The sequence below is a fragment of the Eutrigla gurnardus genome (genome assembly GCF_963514095.1).
Source record: "Eutrigla gurnardus genome assembly, chromosome: 2".
Lineage (NCBI taxonomy): Eukaryota > Metazoa > Chordata > Actinopteri > Perciformes > Triglidae > Eutrigla > Eutrigla gurnardus.
Genome location: NC_139916.1, coordinates 16559561 through 16586961, shown reverse-complemented (window position 1 = coordinate 16586961; position 27401 = coordinate 16559561). Strand labels below are relative to the sequence as shown.

Below are 27401 nucleotides of genomic sequence, written 5' to 3'. Positions count from 1 at the left end.
ATATGACTACGATTGAGGTCAGGGATACAGGCGGCGTGTGGATGTAAATTTTTGAATCCTTTAACATCCAGTACTTTGTAAAGAGTGCAGACGAGTGAAGAAAAGAGGCTTTCAGTGCTCTGATGATGCTGAAACCAGCCAGTGGTTACAATGGGCACATGAGCTTCAAGATATGGAAGGCTTTGTATGACAAGATGTTATTACAGCAAACTGTGTGTCTTATGTATAGTAGAGTCCTAGATGTTTTAACGTTGGTAGGTAGAGCCCAAACGCAGCAATGAACAAAATCTTTGTCAACCTTAAATGGCTTACCAATAGTGATAACTTGGCTGGTGCACACACACACACACACACACACACACACACACACACACACATACACTAACACACATGAACACACACACAAACACACACACACACACAAAGACACACACACACACGAACACACACACACACACACACACACACACACACACACACACACACACACACACTAACACACATGAACACACACACACAAACACACACACACACACCTTTTATTATAAGGCGTCAGTGAGAATGACTTAATCCTCAGACCCCCATACTTATGGCAGGTCGGAAACGCCTTCAGTACGAGGTGTTTTTTCTTCACTTTTTCTCACAGAAATGCACACAAATCAAACGAATGATCAAAAGAAATGAAATGCTTCCCGTCAAGAGCCTCAGTAGACACAACTTTCTAGATAAGTAGATCCTCGGTCCCCACCCAAAGCCCAGCGCGTATTATAGCGTGTTTAATAAGTTGTCTCTATTAAATATCAATGAACAATTCAACGCAAATCCCGTAGAAATTCCGGGGCGTTGTCACAACTTTCCCATCTCGCGACCAACTTTCCTGGCCGTCGGTTGGACTCACCTGCAGGAGACGGTGATCTCCACTTTGGTGGCGGGGATGTTGCCGGTGATCGGGTCGAAGTCGTACACCGATGACATCTCCTCTAGCTTGTCCATTACGTCTCCCTCTAGCATCTCCATCTCCATCGCCAGAGCTCGGGGTGACCCGGGTCTGATCCGGTTGCCGCACAGCCTGGACCTGACGGAGCGCGTCGAGTCTCCGGAGACCAGATCGGAGACCAGACGGCCTCCGGTGCGAGCGGGTGAAGCCGCCACTTCACAGATGTTGAAGCTGGAGAGGAGGGACCGAGGGGAGCACTCGGCGACTGGACACGCGTGAGAAAAGGCAGAGGCGCACTTGGTTAATTGTCCGTGTAACGTCAGTGAATGTGTTCAAAAACAATGCGGGGAAAGTGTGTGAGGGTGTTGTTGCGTCCTCACATCACATGGAGAGGTGTCCTCCTCTCTGTGCCTCGTCTCCAGTCTGCGCAGAGCAGAGCGTGTGAGGAGAAAAGACTAGATACACTCAAACACACCCCACATCCTCCCTCCTCCCACACGGAATTACACTCAAGTGCTGGCAACCCTGACCAAGCCCCGGCGCTGCTGCCGTCGCCCTGCAACAGCCTCGGTGCTCACCGGGAGCGAAGGAGCGACTGCATGGGAATTAAAACGACGCGCTCTCTTTTTTTATATTTAAGACTTTATTTGAGTTTTGGTGAAACACGGTCCTCTCCTAACGGGCCGGTTGTAAAGGTGTGGTCGATGTTTTTATTGGATCGTTTTCACCCCCCCCCCCCCCCCCAAAAACAAAAAAACAAGTAGCCTATTCTTACAGACGAGTCTGAAAGGCAGTACACTTGAACTGCTCTCAGCCAATAACAATAGAGAGCTTTGTTCGATGGGTCGACTAGAGGGGGAAAATATTTCAGCACCACAGCAATGGACAGCTCCCAGAAAAAAACAGCTAATACTGTACAGGAGAGGAAAAGCAGCAGACCAGTATCCAGGCACTTACTAATCCTGTAATAGTGAATAATTACTGCGCAAAGCAAAAAAAAAAAAAAAAAAAAAATGTTGATATGACTTAAAATTGCAACTATATTCCTTCCCATTGTGTGAAATGTATTAGTTTTCTGTGGTGAAATAAATGCATGACATTTTAAGAAATGCTGTTACCAATTAAAATGTGTTCATGCTGGCTGATTTAAAATCAATATTAATTACAATGAGGGAATTACATCGAGATTTAATGGCCACCATCCATCATTGGCCTGTTGTAAGACCAATAAACCACATTGTAATGAATATGCAAAACTGGTGCAACTGCCTGCCAAAAAAGTGATGGGTTTGTCATTTCTAACTGCAGTTCCTAAATGCATGCTGTGTATGTGTGTGTGTGTGTGTGTGTGTGTGTGTGTGTGTGTGTGTGTGTGTGTGTGTGTGTGTGTGTGTGTGTGTGTGTGTGTGTGTTGTCTTTTTTCATGCATAAACAAAGGACTCACACATATATAGCTAAATGCACAAAAACACAAGTCATAAATAAGCAAATAACCAGCTGTTTCCCACAGATTGCTGGATGCATCAGGAAACAAATCACTTCGAACCAACTTGGAAAACTACAGTAGAGTTCACAGTTGTTGTTGCTGCCAGTTCGTAATAAACAAAACAACATATCTGAATGGAGCCGTCTTGTTGAGTGATCCATAGCGAAGACTTGCGAAACACCTCTTGACATCTCCTTTAAAAGCAACGATCTTCACCTTTTGGTCTATATGGATAAAGAGACATCACATTTCCATATACTGTTTCTGTGTCTCTTACCCTAAATCACACAAGCACATCACGAACACACACACACACACACACACATACAGATGCACACATACACACAGCTATAAAAAATTTTTTTACTTTTTTAACAGGATGCAGAAATGCACAATTTTTTCCTGCGAAGAGCACCTTGCATCTGGATTCTGGAAATCAATTTATACCGACATATGACGCTTCTGCCCACATAGCCCCCCCCCCCCCCCCCCCCCCCCACACACACACGCACACACACACACACATACGAGCAGAAACAAACAAACACAATCATTCCTTCAGCGGCATGCACCCGTGGCACATATAAAGCCTAATTATTTCCTCATATGTCAGTGAACCACCCGTAAACAGAATGCCACACACATCTACATACACTACTGTTTCTCTACCAGGATGATTCATGTATTTTAAGGGCTTGCTGTTTAGTGTGGGTGAGCACATTATTGTGTGGGTGAGCACATTATTGCAGATGTTCCAGTAGTGGGTTGGCAGGAGCAGAGCCAGAGGACAAAGAAACAAAAGAAAAAGAAACGGAAGGAAGAAGTCCTTCACAACAGCCTTAAGTAGCAGCCTGAGGTTTTGCAAATGCACACAAACTGGGATTCCAGATCTCAAATTTCCATCCATCCATCCATTGTCTACCGCTTATCCTGTATTCAGTGTCACGGGGGGGCTGGAAACGATCCCAGCTGTCATTGGGCGAAGGCAGGGTACACCCTGGACAGGTCGCTGGTCTATCACAGGGCCAACATGTAGAGACAAACAACCATTCACGCTCACATTCACACCTACGGGCAATTTAGAGTCATCAATGAACCTATCCCCAGATCTCAAGTTTAATTAATAAAAACAAGTGCCTATTTCCATTTCTTCACCTGCTTTGAATGTAATGCAAAGGGGGGTGTTGTTGAAATTGAGAAATGTTTGTCTCAATGGATATTTTTTTGATTATTTAACGTTGTCTTTTTATAATTTTTTTCATGCACCCATTTTGAATGCAATCAACGAGTTTAATGGGTGTTAGTAGTGTTTACCACTACTAATGCTTCAGACACCTTCAACGTTGTGAAACTGAAGTGGAAAGATGAGGCAATAACACTACTTGGTTGGTTTGAGGAAAAGATTGTTGTTTGGGATTAAATAAGTTCATTTTCTTTACCTAATCAGATGTTTTGATTGCCAACAGACTATACTATATTTGTCCATAGCATAATGTAAGACCAAATATCAGAGCCAGTGGAAAGAAATTGCTGTTGCCAATTCCCAGGAAACAAAAAACATGTCACGCCTATTTCTGGATGTCGTAAGGAGCCAGCTTGTTGAGTGATTGATAGCAAAGACTTCCAAAACAGTGGATATCTTCTTTAAATGCTAAACCAATTGCGATGGACCAGGAGGTGGTCAATGCTTTTTACCGCTGGTCACATTAATAACACCATAGGGGATTCAAATGTCCCTTTTCCTTGGCTCCCTGCAGTTTCCTAAGCACTAATTACTGTGTTTATGCTTACTTGCGTCATGCTATCCAAAAATATCGCCTTTCTGGAAGCAATTATGCAAAAAACAGACAAATGCCCTGTCAAGCAAGTGAAGCTCCTAACAATAAAATATGTGTTTTTATTTCCCCCTCACAACCTGCTAAATAAAGACATTTGTTTACTCCGTTAATCACATTCCTCGGATCTTTTAACATGTATCACAATTCACTAATTATTATGTGTTAAATGTCAAAGACCTGATCATGAATACAGGAAGTTGTCAGCAATTGCTAGTTAATCAGGGAATCTCTTGGTTTATTTAGCTAGCCTCTGACACATTTAAAATGCACCCATCCCTCTTTGACACCAGCCTGTTTGGGAAACCTGTGGCTGCTGGAGGAGTTCATGAAAAGAATCAGTGGCCAGTGGTGTTTCGGTTGTCCCTTGATAGACAGTATTCCTCCTGCTGTCTAGGAAATGATGCTCTATTTTGATGCATATTTTAGTGTTTGGTGAATAAATGATTCTCATGTGTAACTGGCTAAATGAAGATGACATTATTTCATGCTGAGGTCTTTCTTGTTGGAACAAGGCAGGTTGAAGAATTTGTTTTTTTAATTAATTAAATAATTATTTTTTTTAAAAGGCTTGATATCATGTAACGTGATGCTGAGGCTTCTGCTGTTGGGATTCATCCCCCCAAAATGTGATGATAAAGCTCCCTTTGCACAAACTGTTTATACAGCACCAAAATGATTCAGTGATATTTAGCATGTACTGCTCTCCAGGTATTGTGTTTGGAAAAGAATGGGAAAAGACTTTCTAATGTAGAAATGTTGAATGTTACAATGATTACAGTACAGCCCATTTGGTGCATCTCCATGTGTAGGGTATGGCAGTATCTAGCAGGGGGGTTGCAGATTGCAATCAACTGAAATTTCTCCTGTGCTAGGGACATAAAACCTATGATGGCGGATGCAAAAACATGAGAACCTGAATGGCCCTCTCCAGAGTGGTTTTGTCCATTCTGGGCTACTGTAGGAATGTGACTAGGATCAGTATGTACATATGAATGTCTCTTTTTAATGTAATTAAATCACGGCAATTCTTATTTTCAGGTGTGTATACTTACTTATACTTAAAACATAATATTGTATTGTATTTCTGCCAATAGATCCCCCTTCTACACATTGTTCTTTTAAGCGCACATCAACTAACTGAAGATCGATGATAGAGCTGGTTTTAATCTGACTGACTGCTGAGACTTTCTCTCTGCTCTGCTTGGGGGGGGGGGGGGGGGGGGGTTGGTAAACCGAAGTTCCAAAGGGCCACATGTTCCCTCCCAGAGTGTAATCTGCTTTGTAGACCACTGGTGCGTTGGCAAACATCACAGAGAAGCCTTTTATGAATAATCGCTCTGAGATGGACAAGCAAACACAGAAGGACCCATGGAGACACACATCTACACACACACACACACACACACACACACACTAGGTATTTATGGGAGGCCACTGCAACCTATGTGGCTGATTGACTGGCTAACGGCTCAGCGCTCCCTCAAGCTGTAGCAGTGGGGATTCAAAGAGCTGGCTGTTGGAATCCAGCTGCAAAACAATAATACCGGTAATAGAAATAAGCAAGCTTTTCCTGAGAGCGTCTACAGTGATGCAGTGACACGCGAGCACTCAAACTAATGATGAACTCCTCCATTCAACACTTGCTGCTGCACTTGATCAGATACTCAGCCAAAGTGCAGCTACTCATCTAAAAGTTTTAATGGTGCAATAGCTTCTCCGCCGTGGACTGTAACAGTTCAGGGCTGAGCCCTCCAGGGATGCCGCCGGGGCTCTGCTCCTCTCTATTTTTACCAATGGAGCATATGTTGAGTCGGTTTAAATTCAGATTAATACCAGACTGAGCAAAGAACTCTTGCAGGCAAAGTTTCCACCAGGGACTTTTTAAGAAACCAAGAGAGAGAAATCTGCTCACTGGCTGCTTGATGCCACCACATTGGATACTCTCACTTCTGTCATTCTGGCTCAGTTACACACCGCATTTATTCAATTATGTCCGCCTCTAACAGCCACTTTGAGACTGACGTTGCATCGTTAATTAAATGAAACTGAATGAACAGGAGAAGCTTTGATTGATAATGGATGGATGGATGATAACATTAGCAGCCTACAGCTACATCTTGTTTATTGTTTATTTGATATTTCCAAAATGGTCTGAGGCGAAACACATTGTTTGTATGTCTCCTAAAACACCAATAAATACAGTTGTTATTATACTGCTGAGAAGATATTTTAGACAGGCAACCTCCCCATGGTGTAATAGTGCTGCTTGCTGGGATATACTTCACCTCCACTATTCTTTAAAGTCATAGTTCCCGAATTGGGGAAATACCTTAATTTGCTTTCTTTTGTTGTTGCAACTCATTTTGAATTAATTCATGGATATGTCAGTGTAAATCTCACTGGACAAACTGTGCTGGTTAATGTATGCCTGCAAACTTGTGTTGTCCTGCTGATGCTGCAATTCCTCCGATCTGTAATGTGACAAGGGAATTGAGAATATATTTTTCCATCTCATGTATTTGAAAGCACTTCTTTTCTTGGGGGGATCACAAAAATGTTTCAAAATAAAATCAACAATCCGACAGCTATGGCTGTGTTCGAAACATGTAGTGTGGAACTGTTAAATCAATTAATTTTGCAGCATGCAAGGCCAGGCTTAGCAATCCAACAACCTGTGAATCCATGGGCGTCGCCACCATATATTTGCCATTAAAATATGAGTGCATGACGGGTCTTATTTGTCCAGCGCTCTTTTCATTGCTTCATGGTGAAATCCGTTCCACTTATAGTAAGAGAATATCCACTACTACTTGGTCAATGAGTTGACGCCAGCAACAGGGCCGGACTGGCCATCGGGAGATGCGGCCCCTCCCAACTTGGACTGCTCCACTTTTTGTTCAATCTGATTGGCTCAGTCTGACCCTTGGCCGTCACTGACTTGGAGATGAGAAACAAATGGGTGGCGTAGATAATTTAAGTAGCTGAAAGAAGGCCTTGTGTAAATTAACAATGCACAATGCAGATTAATATTTAGGCTATCATGAGTGTATGCCACTATGTGATATACACTGTGCAAAAGCTTGTTTTGATTCTGTAGTCAGTTGTATAACTACTATTGCAAAGGGGTTAAAAAATGTCAGTATAACAATGACAGGCCTATTTAATTCTCATTTTCATTTCTAGGAACAAGAGACATTAGATAAAGAGATATCTTCTAAAAACATGTTAGAATGCACCAGAATGTGAAGAAATTGCATCTACTCAATTCCAAAATTTTCGGGGCGAGGACCCCCAGACCCCCATGACCCCCACACCAGTTAAATGCTGCTGCCGCCCCTGTGTGAATCACTCAACAAAGACAAAAAAAAATAAAATCATGTTGCAATATTCTAAAATATACCACTTTTTCTTGTTCTTCATGACCAGAGTTTGTTTTCATTTATAAGATACATATAGCTCCTCGTCCCCTTTAAGTTGAGCTGAAATACTGACATATTTCTGTGTGAAACAGGAGAGGCAGACGGACCCTAACGCTGGCAGGAATTCTATTTGATCAGCATTTTTCATTTCAGTTCGACGTTTAGCAATGTATTCTAACAGCTCATGGTGAATGAAGGCATCAACGAGGTGAGAATGTTACAAAAAGTTGCTCACACTGCAACAAAACAGTGGATACCCCTACAAATATTATATACGTAATATAACAGGGTCCTGTTAATTTTATAATGGATATTTGCATTGTGATGTTTAATCAAATCATCAGGGAAATGAAAACCTCTCATCTCCAACCTTGGCCTCTTGTCGGATTTTTACAACATAATACATTTATGACATGTTATTCACATCACAAACTGTCACTTTGATGCACTCTGAGAATAGTTTAGCCTACGCTCTGTGTTTTTTATGATACATATGAAAACAGCATAATTGGTTTTTGATATTATATTTTAAAAACATGTGTTTTAAGCTGTGCTTTGTTTTTTGTTTGTTTAAAGAAAACAGTGTTGGATGGTAACAATAGCCAGGTGTTCTGATAAGGAGGTGGATAATGTTTGACAGGACTGTTGTGACGACTGATCAAAGGTCCATGTCTGTTTTCCTGTCAGATCCACCGTCACACTTCAGGGGGATTTCTGTCCGTGAGGAAGTGTAAATCCGATCCGGGTGAGTGTGTCTCTGAGAATACTCTCCCTCAATACTTCAGAAGAGTTGACAAACTGCTTTCCATCACATGTGCACATGTTAAAGGCTTTTTAGGAGCATCTGGTGTTCAGCATCATGGTGGAACTGGCCTTCTACCCGGGGGTGGCACTGATGTATTTCTTCGGAGTGATGAAAGCAACGCAGGACGACCGGGTGGAGCTGGATGACCGCGCGTCGATGAACGTCTTCTGCCTGTTCGTGTTGGCACAGCCGCTGTGTCTGGTACTGGGAGGATACACTGGCATGGCTACTTACCTCCTCACATCTCTGGTCTCCTACAACTTCCTGCCTTGGAGGAAGGCGGAAACGACCGCGAAGGGAAAAGAAGCAAAGAAGAAGAAGACCAAGTGAGACCAAGACATGTATGCTAAATGAACATGAACAGAGTGAATTGAAACAGGTTGCGTGAAAAAAATGTATAAAGAATAAGCATTCAATGTCAAAATCTTATCTATATGAATAAATGAATGTTACTCAACCATGCAGTAGTTATTTAACCTTTTACTGTATTTTCTCCTTTTTCTGTATTTCTCTTTCCATTTCAGTTATCAAGAAATATTTGGAAATATATTTGCAAACCTTCTTTTTTATTATATCATATTTATTATTATTTCATATGTAAATCATGACATTTTTATGAACACTTCTGTGTGCATGCATAAAAAAGTGAGTTATTTGTATTGGCGTATTTGACATATTTCCGTTAGATGGATACCCAACTCAACACGAATGTAATCAAACATTGAATTAATCATGTATTTGAGTCAGTCAAGTGTGTTGTGAAGGATGGTTGCATCCACATGTAATGTTAATGATTACTTAAATTATCAATGCCCATCTGGTGATGGACGTTAGTTCGAGCTATGCACACACGTAATCTTTCTCTATACTTGCCGCCTTGAAATACACAAATATATAAATAAGATTAAATATTCAAGCACAGTATACACCCTCATGAGTACTGCCTGCAAATGTCACCCACAAAAACATCATTATTTCGAATACATTACTTTTTAAAATAATCCTCCTATGTTCATGAATGAAAGCACGTCCCTCTGATGTTCCTAAACCTGGTAGTGTGTGTGTGTCTGTGTGTGTGTGTGTGTGTGTGTGTGTGTGTATAACCAGGCTCAAAGAGAGAGTGTATAATGGGATTAGACTGTGTTATTGAGTTGATAGTCCGAGGCTTTGTCTAGCAGCCTCCCAGGTGTTCGCTGTGTGTATCTGAGAAACAGTGGGAATTATTATGGAAGATCTTCATGACTTCCCTCGGCATTAAAACCCTCTTTGTTCATGTCGGATGAAGTCCAGGCTCGCACAATGTTCCTCCCTTATTTTTCTTCTTATAAGTGGGAATTTACATGTGTCGAGCATTCGTTAAGGTTACTGTTATTAGCGTTGCAAGAATATATGTGAAAATCCACAAGAAAATGTTTGTTCCATTTGCTTTATAACTGTATATGAGCAGGGTGTTCTCCGTTCATCTCAGTTATTTTCACCTCAGCGGTTCTGCCTTCTGCATCCTCCTTTATTTAAAAGTGTCATAAATAATCCTCCCCCTTTTTAGAGCATTCCTCTTATTCTCAGCCAGTCCTTTCTCTAAACGACTTCCCCTCGTTGTTGTTCATCTGTTCATCCCAATCCCTGTCATCCAACTTTGTTTCGACGCTGCTGATAATCATCAGTCTAATTTATTGGTCTATTTCAGTTCCTTTGCATCATCTCATCTCACTCTCATTATCATAGACAAGAGCTGAATATACCGTTCGACAGAAAAAGCCTTTTATATCCATAAAGTTACAAATTGTTACGGGGTAATTTCTGTCATTTCCTTTTTATGACCACTTCATCACCGTGATAATACAAGTTACTAATGACTCAGCGACAGTTTGAAATTAGATGGACTAAAGTGACGTGATTCATTTTCCACTTTTCCTGGTGGATTTTTTTGGCATAGTTTAATCACTTGAGCACTTCCAAATTGTATTTCACCTAACCAAAATAGAAAGTAAATGTGTTGCTACCCTACTACTGTGGTGACTAGACTAGAGCCAAGGGTTCCTCAATACCTTTGTCCCTTTTTTAAATGTATTCACTTAAACATGCACATGATTTATAGGTGGAAATTGTATGGGAAATCAATTCCCCAAAAGGTATGTATTGTATGCCTAAGTAGGGAGACCAGTTATAAGGTGTGTGCTCTGGAGAGGTATTTGGAATGCTAAGGGACAATTCAGGTAAAAAAAATGGAGTCCAAAACCAGAAGATCTGGACTACAAACCAGAAAAAGACTGCAACAGGAATACCAGTAACGGTGAGGGAATGCCTCCATCTCGCTCAGATGAACTGAACACATTGTTTGCACACTCTGAGAACAATTAAGCCATGCAACGCACCTGGAACTCATGGCATCCCGGAGGTCTCGAGGTGTGTGCAAAGCAACTGGAACATGTGGTCACAGACATTTCAACCTCTCTCTGCTCCAGTCTGCTGTCCCAAAATGTACAAAAGACCAAGGCCCAGAGCAACGACCGCCTGTAGCACTCCCCCCCACCATCATGAGGTGCTTTGTTATTTAAATCCCTCCACCTCCTTCCTCACTGACTCACTGGACCCACTCCAGTTTGCTTACAGGCCAAATAGATCTGCAGAAGATGCCAGACTCCCAGCTGGTCCAGAGGGACACCGTGTGAATAAACTATAGTGCAGGATTCAATTACCATTGTGCCTTTCAAACCCACCATCAAGCTCAGAGAGTTGGGAATCAACAGCACCCTCTGTGATTGGATCCTGGGCTTCCTGGCAGCCAGACCCCAGGCGGTGTGGATTGGCACTCAGGCATCACCACATCCTCCACCTGACTCCAGTCCACTCTCCTCTCACCTCCTAACATGACTATAAATCAATGAAGATTAAACAAAAACATATGATCATTCATAAAATATAATACTCTTCAGATTCTACAAACAGAAGTATCCATCAGTATAGTAAACTCCACCTCAATCAGTTGAAACATCAAAGTATAAGTAATAATATTTCAATAATATAATATAATAATAGTATAACTTTGAAAGGTACAATTGTGCCCAACATGTACTTTTTATTTCTGTATAGTGTACTGTGAATATTTTTCTTGTACTAAGGTGTAGTTTAATACAGGTCTATAATAACAGTCCTGCATTCAGAGCAATTTCACGAAGAGCAATTTCATGAAGCAATATTGCTTCTTTTACTTAAATAATAATTTTGAGATACTATATTATGGTTGTTAAAATTAATGCATTTAAATGCATCTGAAATATTACTTCTTTTTCACTTGGTGGGTGATGTTTGGACTTTGAAATTGCATTGACTCTGGAAATTTTGAGCGTATTCTAGTCCTGCTCAATGTGTTGAGTGTCCTGAGATGACTTCTGTTGTGACATGACACTATAAATAAAATTGAATTGAAAAATTGAATTGAATACTTTCATGACATGCTTAAATATGACTTTTTTTTAACTTTCATGATATACTTAAATATGACTTTTTATAACTTTCATGACACTAAAACTTCACTTTTTAACTTACTATAATAGGACTTTTTATAACTTTCATGACACACTAAAATATCACTTTTTGAACTTACTATAATATGACTTTTTCGAACTTTCATGACATACTAAAATATTTTTTTAACTTTCATGATGTAATAAATATGACTTTTTTTTTTACTTTTATGACATACTACAAACATACATATACTTTATATAAATTTGATGACAATAAATATTACTTTTGTTACTTTATTATAATATGATGTTCATAGCTTGCATGACATACTATAATATGACTTCATTTTTTTACTTTAATTACATACTATAATGGTATTTTTTTTATAAATTTTATGACTTACTAGACACGATGCACGATGGTGTAGTGGCTAGCACTGTTGCCTACAAGCGAGAGGGTCCCGGGTTCGATTCCTGGTTTGGGTTCCTTCTGTGTGGAGTTAGCATATCCTCCCCGTGAGTGTGGGTTCTCTGGCTTCCTCCCACCATCCAATAACGCGCAGGATGGGGATAGCTTCATTGATGACTCTGTGAATGGTTGCCTGTTTCTACATGTCGGCTCTGCGATGGACTGGCGACCTGTCCAGGGTTCATGACGTACTAGTTTGATTTTTTTTTTACTTTCATGACATACGATGACATAATTATAGACATACTATAATATAACTTTTTTTTACTTTCATGACATACTATTATATGACTGCTGTTTACATGTGCTGACAAACAAAATGAAAGTGCTTCACAAGATACAGATGCAGAAAAACAAGACAAACATTTATACACAGAATGGACACACATGCAAATACAGAGGACGTAAATAAATGACCACCTATACGAAGGTAAGCAGAGAAGGGTTATTGATATTTTTGGAGAACTGACTAAACCTGATTTACCTGTACTGTAAAATGGTCTTAAATGATTATGATTATGATTATTAAAGCATTCTTAAATATAACTTGACTTAAGATGCTTCGGCCCTGGTTAATTACAGGATTTTAACTTGTACTTCTGGACTTATAATAATTTTAGTTTCCCCACTAGTAAGCATAATCAACATGAGGCCTTCCCTATCCTCTCAGGGTATTTTGCTGAATTTTAAATAGATTTTTATCGTCACATGACGATGGATAGAGTTGGAAAGAGACCGATGGAACAGCAAGTAAGAACAGACTTACTGGAGCTTTGTGTAGGATAATGAAAAATACGAATACATTCAAATGCAGTTTCAGGAGTTTATAATGTAGAGAGAGCAGATGGAGCAAATACAGCCGGGATGAGATGGGTCTTCTGCATGGATATTTATTTGTTTTATGACTGGCATCTTCAAATGATTTTCGTCTCCTCTGAGGCTCTAATGGCCGTCGTACATCACAGTGCTTGTGTCTCCCGTCGCGAGTGGGACAAGCGCAACCCGACACGAGTTAATGACCAGAGTTTGCAAAGGAAATGAAGATGTATGATTTCTGACTCTGCATCTCGAGTCCTGAAGTAGAGATAAATGCATCAGGATGAAAAACATCTCCCCAAGCCTTTATCCCATCCTTTACAACCCATTTGGCCGTTTCTCCCAAATGATCAACACACTCTGCATCCATCTGCAAGGTAAAGGATCATTTTCTTTCACGGCTGCTTTTTTCTTCTACCTAACTTCAGAGAGAGGAGATCGACATGGTGTAATCTCCAATTAGCTGAGTAAATACCATTAAAAGAATATATTATAAAGGATAATGCATTACTGCAATCTTGTGAAAATCGTACTTTTCGCTTTATAATCCAAACTACATATGAAAGAATACAACGTTCACACCAGAAGACTCAAACGACAGTCGTTCTTAACTTATTTATTTTCTCGAGAGAATGTTGGAGCCTTCATTAAATATTTACTTACATTATTTACAGTGAGATATTTTACATGGCGTGGTCACATGCACATTGTCATAAAAAAAAAAAACTGTACACACATTTACACTCATTTAAGAGGGAGAAGTCCGTGCAATAAAAGGCACAAATGACCTTTGACCCTGCATTTATGTCCCATGAGTATACAGTATATTTCACAGACACATACGTGAGCTCAATATGACAACACACGCCCGGAGAAAAACGACTTGAGCAGCTGCAGAGAAGACCTTTGTGTGTGTGTGCGTGTGTGTGTGTGTGTGATAGTGATCCGAAAGCAGTAAAGTGGCCTCTTGATTGTGTCTAAATGCACTTCCATTCCCTCAGCAGCCCGAGGCAAAGTTCAAAGTCGTTTTCAGCAATACTACTAAAGTGAGCTGAGACGACGTCTGATGTAGAACGGAGTTCCACAATCTATAGGACGAGCTACAATCCTCAATTTAGGTCTGTTACATATTCAGGATATTAAGTGAATGATTATCAATATCCTACGTACACATTCTGCTTCTTTAAGGCAGTAGAGCTTGTTGGCTGAGGCACGAGGCTGAAGCTGAGCTGACTACTTGGGTTTCGCTCCCTAGTTGCCATACCGGACTGGAAATGCTACAGGTGGTAATCCCACCATCAGAATGACTGGCAGCTCTTCTTATGGATCTGTCCCGTAGTCCTACACCAGACATACTGGTTACACCACTACACATTGATTTTTTTTTTTTGTATGTGAGTATTTGAGCAGGCTTTATTTTGCCTTCACTCTATTGGCGATTTGCTAACCCCCACCCCCAAGCTGAGATTGTCCAATCATAGCTTAGCGTTGCCCTCAATTATACCTATAGTGGTTTTAAAGTGTGAGCAAGGCATCAGCTGTTCAAGTGAGTTTAAGCTGTGATCAAATAGCGTTCCAATTTCAAAGGGACCTACAACAGATACTCTTTATTCTTATTGATTATACTGTATACTGGTGGAGTATTGATCAAACACTACCACCTGCTTAATGGTACATTTAGTGTGAAAATATCCCTTTATGAAAGGATATTTCATCTGGTGGGATTTTTCCACCATTGATTATTGCAGGAGAAATAGATTTATGTTCGAGCTTGTCATTCTGTGTGGCATCTTTGTGGTCAGCGTTATTTAGAACAATATCCGCATATCAGCAGACATCCAGGGAAATAAGCATGAAGGCTCTCGTGAGCGCCTACAAAGGTATGCATGCTGCTCTGTCAAAGAGAAAATCCTCAGGGAACATTTGCAATAAAAAGGGGACTTTAAAGAGCGGGACTGTCTTTCTATTCCTTGACTTTTATCTTACACACTGTATATCAGCACAAATATTAACATCATTAATTTCTAAACCTACTGTAGAGCTACACAGGTGTACACTTTTCAGTACAATTTCAGTGCTTTAAGCCTCATTCAGGACTCATAAACTCCGTCTTTGTAAACTAAGTCTATTTAATAGGCTTGATGCATATCTGGAAAACTGAGTATTCATAGAAGTGTTCATCATCCAAAGTGCATGTAAAATGACAAAGATTACTCTGAGGCCAGCTGATGAGGAAGATGTCAGTTTCGACTCATATCTCCTCTGTAATATTAAAAAAAAAGGTAATGACACACCTATTTACACAGCATCTAGCAATGACGTAACGCTGTCTCACAGGGTAACTGTGAGTGGGGCTGATTCTGCTCGTCTATAATAAATATTTAGAGCAAGCATCTTTTTGTGGAGCACGCACATTTTGTACGCATAGTCGATTGACGGTCAGTGCTTCAGAATCCAAACAAATCCTAAGATTTTAGATAGCAAATGCACACAGGTATTAAGCATTAACAACAGCAGGGGAATTACACGTCGACTAAACTGCTCCGTTTTGAGGGGGCCGATCGCACTAACCTCATGCATCCTTCAGCAAATGTACACGCACAGGGCCCCCAAAAGAGTGCCTAAAGCTACAGTACTACAGATTTTCTAGATTTTCTTAAGTCTAGAAGAGGACATAAAATTCACCACAAAGCAGGTGAGCAGAGTCAGTTTGGCTAATGAGCACAGATAAATACATAGTGTGCAGTGAAGGGCCCAGTGGATTCGGACTCAAGGCCTACAGTATATACAACCCATTATGTTATGGAGGTTAATTTCCCTCCTGACCACAGTTTGTACCGCTCACTCCAGTTCAACTGCTGTACAATTACCATAATTTATGTATATTTTAAACAAGTAATTATGGTCAGAATTCAGTGCACATCCTCTCAAGAGTTGCAAGACTTTCAGCTTTGGCCCGATTGGGAAGATAACATTAAACATGTGTTCATTTTGTACAGAAAAAAAAACAGTACATAGATATTGAGTAAATATTGATCAAATGAAAAAGCAAAGCATGGAGATGAGTCAAAAAGGGGGTAATACATGATAGTACCATCTTCTCAAAGTAATAATAAACAAAACAATCCCTCAAACAAGGCATTTGGTCAATTCAGAGCTAGTTAAATTCACAGGGTAACCTTCCTCCAAACTTTACCTGAGTTTCTAAGCATGGCAAAATATTAAATCCAAGAATCTTTAACAAATCCCCCCCACCACCCCCTCTCATCCCAACACACTGCAACCACCGACAACACAAAACAAAACCCATATCATTTCTTTTGGAGAACGTAAGCAGCATCAAACTCATGTTGGCTACATCAACAATCAGCACGCTCTCTCTTAGAGGAGACATGTCAGGACGATTTAACTGACCTGTCACCTGTGACTGCAGTTTTATGATCCAAGCTTTGTTTGATTAAACAACATATGGTTCTGGGTCTTTTAAGGAAAGGTGCACTAAATGACCATGGTTTGTTTTTTGTTTTTTTCAACAGAAGGAGAGAGATTACAGAGCAAAACAACACTCAATGGCGCTTTGAAATATAAAAAGACATGAACTATGGCTTTGATCGAGCTTTAAGACATATGCATGACAAGGAGCTTTTTGAACACTGTGTGAAAACAAAACAAAGTCCAATTTGTTGAACTGAAAGTGCATGTGAATGCTTACTTTTATCCATATTGAGAGCAAATTGATAAATTAATTGACGTCTAGGACTTGGGTTATTATTGCTGCCTGTATGAGTATGTATATGCATACAGTATGCGTGTGTCAGTGCAGCACTGCAGTGCTGAAGGTTTTTCATTAAAGAGACACTAAATCACACACAGTGAGCACTGCCAAGACCTATCAAGCAAGATGGATAACCGAAACATCCACTGAAATCATTGTGCATCCACGGTTTGTGCATATGTGTGTTGCCCACACACATATTTTGCACACACAAAAAAAAAAAAACATTTGTACATCAGTGCACGGGTGCAGGAAGTTTCTTCTGCTCTTTAAATGTAGCAGCAAGTAGTGGGTGGAAGAAAATTATAATTCTAATAAGAAATCCCTCCCAGTTATGACCTACTTTCTCTAAGTCTCCAAGTAATCTTGCCTGAAAAGCAGCCGGAGCTAAGAGACCTCTAATTAAATTGGCTTTCCCAGAGAAGTTCAGTATAGCTGAGAAGGAGGTGGACACTTCAGTAAGGCTGGTCAGTCTAATACAGTCTCTCACCTCAAAGATCAGAGTGGAGCTGAAAGGAGGCAGGGGGGAACTGACAGGGCTCCTATTACCACTCAGGTGGAGGATAAATGGCAGGTATGGGCCACATATTGTAGGATGGTCGGGATAATGATCTGGTACTTTGGCCTCAACGGAGCACCCCGACTCACAAACATCTTAAGAGTGTGTGTGCTGTAGGTACGTTCCGTGTCATGTGTTTTTTTTTTGTTTTTTTTGTGCCACAGTTAGCACTTTACAGAGCAGATATTATAACCCGGTCAGATCCTCTGGGGGCTAGTGCTACCTTAGTTGTGCTGCTGGACATGTGCTTTGCTGTTTGCAGGGTCAGCAGCAAGACAGTCTTATAGCCAGAGGGCCACAGAGGACACATTCACACAGAGATGAAGAGCCAGCCATTAAACAGAGACTTCAAAATGTCAAGCACCGTGTGTTTGTACAGAGACCCGTAAAAACGTCCCCTCCCACCTCACGCCAAAGTCCAAAACATCTGAGGTAGGGGAAATAATAAATTAGTCAGTCATTAAAAAAAAATTATTGTGGAACACAGTAATGTCTCGACTTGAAATAAAAGTGATTGGAGGGCATTTCCAGGCTACAAAACGGGACATCCAGCGACGGTGTTCTGTAATCGTCCGGTGACGTATAAGTTTCTTCTATTGATCAGGCAGCATGAGCCTGTATCATTCCCCAAACGACGCTAATAACATCAACGGTCTGGAACGGAGGAAGAGGAGGAAATGGCCAGAGGTCCAAGTTGTTCATTAACGTTCCTGGAGGATTTAAATTTGTCCCGTGCCATGGCTCAGACAGCACACACATGAATACCCACATCTTATTGAGCAAAATCATCTGTCACTCGTTCCGCAAGGATTCTGAAACCTTGGTGGAAGAACAGAAGGACACTTTTTTCCTTTTGCCTTTTAATACCAGGCTGCGGTCGTTTTCATGTCAGGGGAGAGAAATTGTTCTGTCCGCGGCCGGGGAAGATGCGGTTTATATTGTCCAAACGTAACCCTGAATGGCACTTTAAAATTGGCAGTAATAAAATCTGAGAGGCAAATCGCTGTTTGCCTTTGAATACGTTTTGCACCTTGACTGAGGAGAAAGGCCTTCATTGCCCCGGGTCTTCAGTTTCACGTCTTATTTGAAGTGAACAGGTCACAGATGGGAGGCTCGTACAAGCTGGAGCAAGATGTCTGACGGAAGAACTACTTCTAGTGTCACCTCTTCCTCCACACCTTCGACGACCAGATCTTCACTGTCTTGTCGCTAGAGAGAGAGAGGGAGGGAGAGTGAGGAAGAGAGAAAGAAGGGGGGGGGGGCATCAATCAGGCAGTCTTCCCTTTCAAAACAAATCATTGTACATCAGACGCAGCACAAAGAGATTGAAATCAAAGTCTACCCGGCACGCACACGCCCCCACACACACTTCATTAAAGACCCTTTTCATGGTGTCAGTAAAAAAAAACAACAACACCTCTCCAACATCTCAGAATAAGTAGGATTCATAACTCTGGAACAAGCAAATCTAATCAACCTGCTCTCTACTCTCAACTGACCGGGCAATTTAATTTTCACTTTCCTGCACATTCCCTGGATTTTAATCATAACACCTTGCACTGATCAATCAGGAAGCACCCAGGAGAGCTTCATGTTTCCCATCGACACTAGCCGAAGGAGTGAGCTGTGCTCTTTGGTCGGTGTTTTTGGAGATGCTAAATATCAATTGAGTGGATTGTGTCTGAAAGGGTAATGGTGAAGGCGTAAATAAAGAATTCCACTTTTGGAGAAACACACTTCCAGCCCAGTTATTTCCTCTCATGTGTGTACGTTATATGTCAAGTTAGCTTAGCTTAGCATAAAGAGATGAAACAGGGAAATTCCACCTGCCAGCACATCTCGAGGTTAATCCCAAATTTTTAAAAAGTGTAAAAGTGGGGTTTTACTGCGGTTACATGCTAGCGTTAGGCTAGTTATTTCCACAATTTTTCAGCCCAACACTCTAATTTTTACATAAGAGAAAAAGGGTTATTCTGAGGAGAACTATGAATCGCTTGTTCAGTCAAACTCACAGCCAGGATCTAAGACTCAAAAATAGAAGTTAAACACCAGCAGCTGCATGTTTAAAAAACAAAAGATCAGAAAACAGCAGAAAAGAATGAGTAAAAGAGGGACTGAAACAGAACAGAAACAAACAACGGTACTGCCCAGGTAAAGAGATATAAAACTAGGAGAAAAGGAAGACATTAAGGAAAAGAAGGTGAAGTTGAGAGAATACCAGAGGAAGGGAGGGTTGGTCAGAGCAGAGGCAATCATGGGAGGCTGGTGGCTCGGCCCTTGATGGCCAGGACCCGTCGAGGAAGACATGGGGTCAGACCCGGCACATAGTTCCACAACTTCACCCTGCAGTCACTGGGGTCGGGGAGCGGGAGGACGAGGATGAGGACGAGGAAGGACAACAGCGTAGGAGTGGGTAGGCAGAGTTAAAAGAGACCAAACAAGAGGAAACGTTTGTCAAGATGATGGAAGAGTTGGAGATGATAAAGATTACGAGGCGATGCAACAAATAGGACAGGAAGAAGAGAAAGTAGATGTTAGTCAACAACAGCGAAAGGCCACCAGCTGAACCAGAAGTGAAAATATTAATCAACACAGTCCGCAGAATGTTCCACTCGGATACAGACAAACCGTAAACAAGCATTATCTGATCCAGCTATAGAGCGCTGCGCAACACCGATTTGGAGAGAAACAGGATGTGTTATCCCACTCTCTGAGCTTTAGAGGTTGACACACACCTGCAGATTAATGCTTGAGATGAAACAAGCATGAATCATAAACCAGTATTTCGTTCACATTGTCTCCCTCTCCCTCCTCTAAACCCTTCTGATAAGGCTGCTGATAATTCGATATTTTTGTTATTGTCAACACATTCCACAAAAGGCCAATACCCACGACTGACTTCTCTCTCTCTCTCTCTCTCTCTCTCTCTCTCTCTCTCTCTCTCTCTCTCTCTCTCTCTCTCTCTCTCTCTCTCTCTCTCTCTCTCTCTCTCTCTCTCTCTCTCTCTCTCTCTCTCTCTCTCTCTCTCTCTCTCTCTCTCTCAGTCACATTTGTTGATACTGATGACTTAAAATCTAAATCTATTCATTTATGACCACATTTTTAATATTTAACAATTTTTGGATTGGGAACAGTGGATCACTTTAGTTTTTTTTTTTTTTTTGTCTCCAACAGGAGTAAACACTGCATTTGTTGTGGACTATTTTCAGCAGTGGATTAACACATATTTGGAGCTCTATTGAATATTTGAAGAAACAATTGAGCTCTATGTCACATAGAAATAAGACATATCAGTCAGACAATACATGGCAGAAGGATGAATTCATTGTCGGATCGTTTTTGTCACAGAATTGACAAAAAGGAAAATGGAGAATATTGCCAGTCTTATCATGCTTGGATATGACACTTTAATCTGTGAACACTTTGTACTTTGTTAATGTGAATAAATAATAAATAAATGTCTGTTTTAAGAAATAAATTAGTAAGCCACATTTCAAGAAAATGCTGGAGAGACAATTAAAAATGAATAGCATTTGATGGACATCAATTTACAGAGGAGTGCACAACAAACTTTTCTTTTACCTGGACGCAGTGAAAATCTGTCTGGAGTTCGTACATATGGCGTTGATGGGGCTCTCATGACCTCTGACCTCGCCTATGGGGGTGAAGTTCTCTACGTTCCACACCTTCAGCATGCCGCCCCTGCAGGCGCTCAGCAGCATGGGCCGGGCCGGGACATAAGCCAGAGCGCACACCCAGTCCTTGTGGGCGTTGGGGATTTGCTGCGAGTCGAAGCAGAGAGACATAAAGACAGAGAGGCAAAGATATTAGACTGCAGTGGCAGAAAATTTATTTATAATGGATGTAAATCATCATCAGTAAAGCAGTGTGTTTATTTTTATGGAAACTGCACAGCTCACTAATACCAGTACTGTATTCAGACTCAATACCGGAGTTATTCTTAGCTCCTGTGTCTGCACGCTCAGTATTTTCCAACGGCTTGATCCCGAAGTCTATATGACCTTTTAGACAATCAAATAGTACTGTTTTTTGCTATTGTATTGGTTTAATTGTTCATGCAGCTCAAAGTCACAGATCGCTAGGAAAATAAAACTGTAACACACCGACGAAAACATCTGATAAATACCTTCTAAAGTGACATCCCACCTTTTATCACGCAGTGTTGTCTTGATTAAAGATAAAATTAAGAACAGCGTGAACAATGTCTATGATAATGCAGCAGTGCACAGGTGAGATGTTAAACAAGAAGATGAGGTTTGTTCTGTATTTAAAAACAAAATGCTATTTAGATTTTATATGCAAATTTAACTTAATCTTTGCTGCTGTTTAAAAAAAATGTATTCTGTTTATCTCAACCAACTGTGATGATTAATTGAGCTCTAGAGAGGAACCCATGCAGATAACTTTCAACATGTTTATCTACTTTTTCATGTTGCATTTTAAGATTAGCTTTCAATCACAATAACACTGTAAATAAAGTTAATTTCCAGTATTGTTTCCATTAGCTAGCCCACATAATATGACTATTTTTTCACAGTGGAGTTTGCAGTGTGTTGTTTTTTTAGACAGTAAATTATAAATTCTACATCTATTCCTGATTTGCATGCAGGTCTATTTCAGCTCTTTTTCTTGAAATCTACAACAGAGGACCCATAAGCTTGAATATGTATTTTTCCACTTCAGTTTTGAGTCAGATCCTAATAATAAACCACTATTATTTGTACCTTAGGTGATTTCATCTTGAAACAGAGCTCAGGTTGTTTGCTGTTTTAGTGATTCTTACAGAACAATAGTCCGAACCAAGAATGATTGTAATACTGTGACTGACGGCATCCAAATTTGATATCACATTGCTTTGTATAGGCAATGGTGTAGTATGGTATTTAAAAACAGCATGAGCAGCTCTCAATCATTTAGTATGATTCATAATACAACACTAGTTCTACTTGAGACAGAAATGGCAAAATGTTGCCACAAACAGATGGAAACAATGTTGACATGACAGGTAGGTAGAAGGTAGAAGGAACTCCTGTATTGGTGTTGCGTTCTTGAACGTTTAAAAGTCCATGTTTCTGCCCTTGGGCAGAAAACTGATGCTTTAAACTGGTATGTGTGTTTATGAGCCTTTCAGTTTGCCTAAAGGAGTCTTTCATTGCAAGGAAACAAGTAGTTATTGGCCACTGATACAACAGCTTTTGTTCATTTTGTCCATTCTCTATTAAAGCGACACTGATAATCTGGCTGGGCTGATAAATGGTCTGATAAATCATTTGATATTAGTTTATATACTGTAAGTATTCAAGTTTGTGTCAGCCAAAAATAAATGCCGGTACAGAAATAAAAAAGGTCATTTAGAAGCAGCATCTCTACTCTGTCTGCCAGGGAACACTGACATGTTGTTCAAATGTAAAATATCACAGTAGTAGAAAAATGGGTCAGGCTCTTTACATGTTGTTGGCTGTTTAATAGATAGCCATGGTGAATGTGGTTAATTAATTAATGTGCAGAGCTAGATGATGTTGATTACTTTTTCTTAGCTCCCTAATATTAAACATCTGGGTTCCTTCTTGTTGGAAACTAATCTCGACGTGTATTTTAAACTAATTGGATACATTTTAAATGGGTATAAAATATAGCATCATTTTAGTGCAATGTATTTTAAGTTTTGTCATTCATAGTTGGGATCCATAGGCCAGAAAACGTTAGGATATTAGAAATCCTTCCTTAATACAAAAGGAAAATAGAGGAAACCATTGTAAAGTCAATTCTCCCCCGCCATCATACCCACGGCTAGCTGGGAGTGCAATAAAAGCTGTAAAAGGGGGAATAGCAGTGAAACACACACAAACTTGAAATACTTTTTGGGAGGTTTATTATTTATCAAGCAATTGGGAATCACTAAACTACAGAGTTGAGTAATTATAAACAAATTGCTTCACCTATTCCCCCAAGAAAGAGCCCTATGGCGGTTGCATTTAAACAGAGGGGTTAGAGCAGAACAGCTCGCAGCAGTCCTGAAGGAGGCAGAATCTACTGTAATATATTCTATTGCACCCCAAGCCACAATTTGATCCTATTACATAATTAGACAGAGACTACAGCGTTTGAGAAGCTGTAAAATGGATTGTGTTGGCTGCTTCACAAATGAGGTTGAGGTCATATGCCGCAGACCACAGCACTAACGGAGTTGATTTAATTCAGCCTTTGAATGGAAACTATAATGACTTATGTTGTCGTTCTCTCTGTTCGGATCCACAAAGACTAAATAGAACTTATGCAAACTAGAAAGCACTGCTCAGAATGCATATTACCGCGCATGCAAATGAGTAAGCCATATCCGCCCACAAGGTGCATTGTTATGCACTATTAACATGTGCAGCGCCTCCGGAAGATACATCATCTTGACATCACAGTTGTCAACATATGCATACAAAAGACACACACACACACACACACACACTTCCTGTCTGACACCTGTGGGTCTGATGCATGTGGGCTCTAATGCCCTGACATGACAACACTCCGTTGACCTTCCCCACAGAGAGAACACTCCGGCTAAAGGGAGACATGAAGGGAGCTGTCCGCCAACTAAATCCTCAACGGGCAGCACAGTTTAACTGTCACCGCCAAGCCTGTGTCAGATAACGAGGAAAATACAATCTCTACCGGGACTGTGTGTGGGCAGAAGGTGTGTGTGTGTGTGTGTGTGTGTGTGTGTGTGTGTGTGTGTGTGTGTGTGTGTGTGTCATTTTCTTTTATCAAATTGCTATGATAGGGCTGCGACTAATGGTTATTTAAATTCTCAAGTAAGCAGTTTTTCAATTCATCATTTGAAGAAAAAAAAAGAAAAACATGAAGATATCTACAAATTGCTTGTTTCCCCAACCAATGATTATTTCATAATTAAATACACTAACTAGTGACATGGTTCACAGAATGACAATGTCAGACAAATATCTACAACTATTTGAAGGACTGCCATTAAAGACATTCATATCCCCCTCAGGAGAGGTTGCAGTAACTTTGGTAATCCCCTGAATATTCATTTAGTGTCACCTTCATGTCAAAATGTTACTTTGAATGTGTCCAAAGTAACGTATCCTTTGGTTTAAAATAAGGCGAATATGTGTAAATGTTAACATGCTGACACCCTTAACGATGATGTTGAACATGATTAATATTATTAACATCTGCACTTTAACTGTCATTGTGAGCATGTTGGCATCCTGGCATTAACATTATTTACCTAATTGCAGCCTGACAAACCTGCTATCAACTCAGACTCATAGTTGTCTTGTTGCTTGATTAATATTTTAATCAATCAGTTGATTATCAAAATCACGACTCCACACTCCTTTAAATGCAACACCCTCACAGATACGAATAATTTCCCTACATTAGTCTCTCAAAGCACATTTAAACTCCATTGGCCCTCTATCTGCACTACGTGCACCACCAAAGGGTCAAGAGGTCATGAATTAATAGCTTGAGAGGAGTATGTGTTCTGCATGCTTCTTCTACCTGCAGGCTGACAGCCTTTAACATCAGGAGAAGCACTGGAGCACAGCTAGGGGTTTAAAGTCTGATGTATTAACTCCAAATCCACACGAATATCAAATATACTTCCTGCGGACCTCATATACTGTGTGGAACAGACAACACCTTCATTTTAAATGACGCCCTAGCAAGTGTCTGAATGTCTTCAACATGGTAATGTGTGACATGTTTTTCACACAGCTGTCAGAGGTCCAACAACACTGTATTCGATATGCATTGCCCCAAACCCATCCATGGTCCTGAATTTCAGCTGTCTAAAAGCTGCTCAAATGAGCTCAGGCTGTTTCTGTGCTTGCACCTTTAAATGCTAATGAGCTCCGTCTCCCTCCTTACTGAAGCAGTCCGATGTGAAGTGGTTAGCACACACATACAAGCTAACACAAACCGTAGCTGGCACATTGTCATTAAAAATGAAACGCAACCACCGTCTCTTCTGTTCTTCTGTAGCTGGGACAGAATATAAGCACGCTGATTTGTACAACCAACAACAGAGCAATTTGCGTGTCTAGCTGTGAACGACGACATTGTGAAACACCGCTATCTCACTGCTGTCTCACTGCAGGACACACCGAACTTCACCTCAGTGATGAACGCCCCCTCTCAGATATCTCCTATCATAGCGCAGGAGGTCGGCCTATGCAAATGACTCCCTTCGTTACGTAACGACGGGAGCTGAATCTGAACAGCCTGTAGGAGCGCTGTTGTACCAGAGGGGGGGCTGCAGAGACCATGCAGGAGTCGCTTGTTTTCCTCATCCTGGGAGTTGACATGCTCAGGGAGGACCAGTTTATAGGTGTAGAGACCAGAGAAAACCTGTTTTTCATAATATGGGACCTTTAAGAAAAAGCCCCTTCATCCAGAACACAAACCTTTAACACATACTCTACATGCAGACACCCACCTGAGTGAGTTCCTGCTGATCCAGATCCCATTTCTTGATACCGTTGTCTCTGGACCCGCTGAACAGCACGTCTCCCTGGACAGCCAAACACTCGATGCCATCATAGTGGGGGGGCTCAAAGTTATGAGCTGGACCTATATTACCCATAGTTCCCTCTGTCACGTCAAACACCTGCGGAGAGAACAGGGAGCAGGAGACTCTAAACGATATGTCTGCATTTTACCTGTCTGAATGTGTGTGTGTGTGTGTGTGTGTGTATGTATGTGTGTGTCCCCACGTGACACCGTCGTGACTGGAGTCCCCATGATGTATAAAAACCATGTACGTGTGTGTATGTGTGTGTCCCCACGATGTTGCAAAAACGTGTGTGTGTGTGTGCGGTACCTTGACATAATGGTCTTTAGAGCCAGTGATTACTTGGTCTTTGCCCAGCAGAGACTGTCCAACTGTCAGACACATGACAGAGCCGATGTGGCCCATCAGCTTCCCCATCCCTTGCATCCTACACACACACACACACACACACACACACACACACACACACACACACACACACACACACACACACACACACACACACACACACACACACACACACACACACACACACACACACTGTGAAATACATCACCTACAAGAATGTGATTTTTCAAGGTTTCACTAAATGAAATCACTTTCCGTCTCACCAGTGAAGTAAAACTGTTGAGACACAGTGATGCCAAAAGCAGAGATGAGACTGTAGAAATGTTTAATGCATTCATTTTTCATTTCTGGGGGGCGTTGTGCATCATTAATTGGGTCTGAGCCCCTCAGCATTAACTGTCTGGTCCAATCTGTTAATCATTTCCCTCTAGACACATAAGGAGTGAGGAGAAGATAGCAGTGCTTCTGGATTTCAAAAGTAGGAGCCGCGTTGCAGAAAATATATTCACTTTACACAGACCAGTGCCGAGTTCCTGCAATTTCTTTTGACAGCCTTTTCAATTTTAGAGTCGGCCGTTAATCAGCTCTCTGGTTGATTAACATCCAACAGGCAAATATAAACCGCACATCGTCATCTAAAATAGTTAAGAACTGGCTGTGACCAACTGAATAAATGAACAAATGTACCTGTTGAGATCCCACATGCGAACAGTGTTTCCAGCAGCAGCGTAGAGCACAGATCCTGACGGGTTGAGGGCGATCTGGTTAATTTGACACTCGCCCTGTGCGAAGGTAATTGTTCGGGTGGTGGTGCCTGCACATGCGTCACCTGAAACCACCTGCCCGGATGAACTGTGGCATTAAAGAGAAGCCAAAATAGTTGGAGAGAGATTGGCCAAGTAGGAGGATATAAATAATAAAAGGG

The 27401-nt window shown here is 41.0% G+C and overlaps 2 protein-coding genes and 1 long non-coding RNA gene across 12 annotated transcripts in view; 1 reads left to right on the top strand and 2 right to left on the bottom strand.

The window, feature by feature from the left end:
* The window catches only part of cpne5b (copine Vb), a 95246-nt gene extending 94114 nt beyond the window's left edge, over positions 1–1132 (bottom strand). For both annotated transcript variants that reach the window (XM_084036611.1, XM_084036612.1), the window contains exon 1: positions 899–1132. In XM_084036611.1, coding sequence (XP_083892737.1) covers positions 899–1023 — 125 coding nt within the window. In that variant the 5' untranslated portion in view covers positions 1024–1132. The remainder of the gene's footprint in view (positions 1–898) is intronic.
* A 7114-nt stretch (positions 1133–8246) lies between these two features.
* On the top strand, positions 8247–8763 carry LOC311026515. Its single transcript, XR_014598495.1, has 2 exons — positions 8247–8425; positions 8510–8763. It is a non-coding gene; the product is annotated as an uncharacterized lncRNA (long non-coding RNA).
* Positions 8764–13841: 5078 nt separating this feature from the next.
* Positions 13842–27401, bottom strand: part of kif21b (kinesin family member 21B) — a 55614-nt gene continuing 42054 nt past the window's right edge. For 5 of the 9 annotated variants that reach the window (XM_084036516.1, XM_084036521.1, XM_084036514.1 and 2 more), the window contains 7 exons: positions 27164–27328; positions 26438–26555; positions 26054–26224; positions 21157–21356; positions 19793–19926; positions 16528–18783; positions 13842–16475 (listed from right to left, as the gene is read on the bottom strand). In XM_084036516.1, coding sequence (XP_083892642.1) covers positions 19827–19926; positions 21157–21356; positions 26054–26224; positions 26438–26555; positions 27164–27328 — 754 coding nt within the window. In that variant the 3' untranslated portion in view covers positions 13842–16475; positions 16528–18783; positions 19793–19826. The remainder of the gene's footprint in view (positions 16476–16527; positions 18784–19792; positions 19927–21156; positions 21357–26053; positions 26225–26437; positions 26556–27163; positions 27329–27401) is intronic. The other 4 variants (XM_084036520.1, XM_084036518.1, XM_084036519.1 and 1 more) reach the window with 1 other exon arrangement.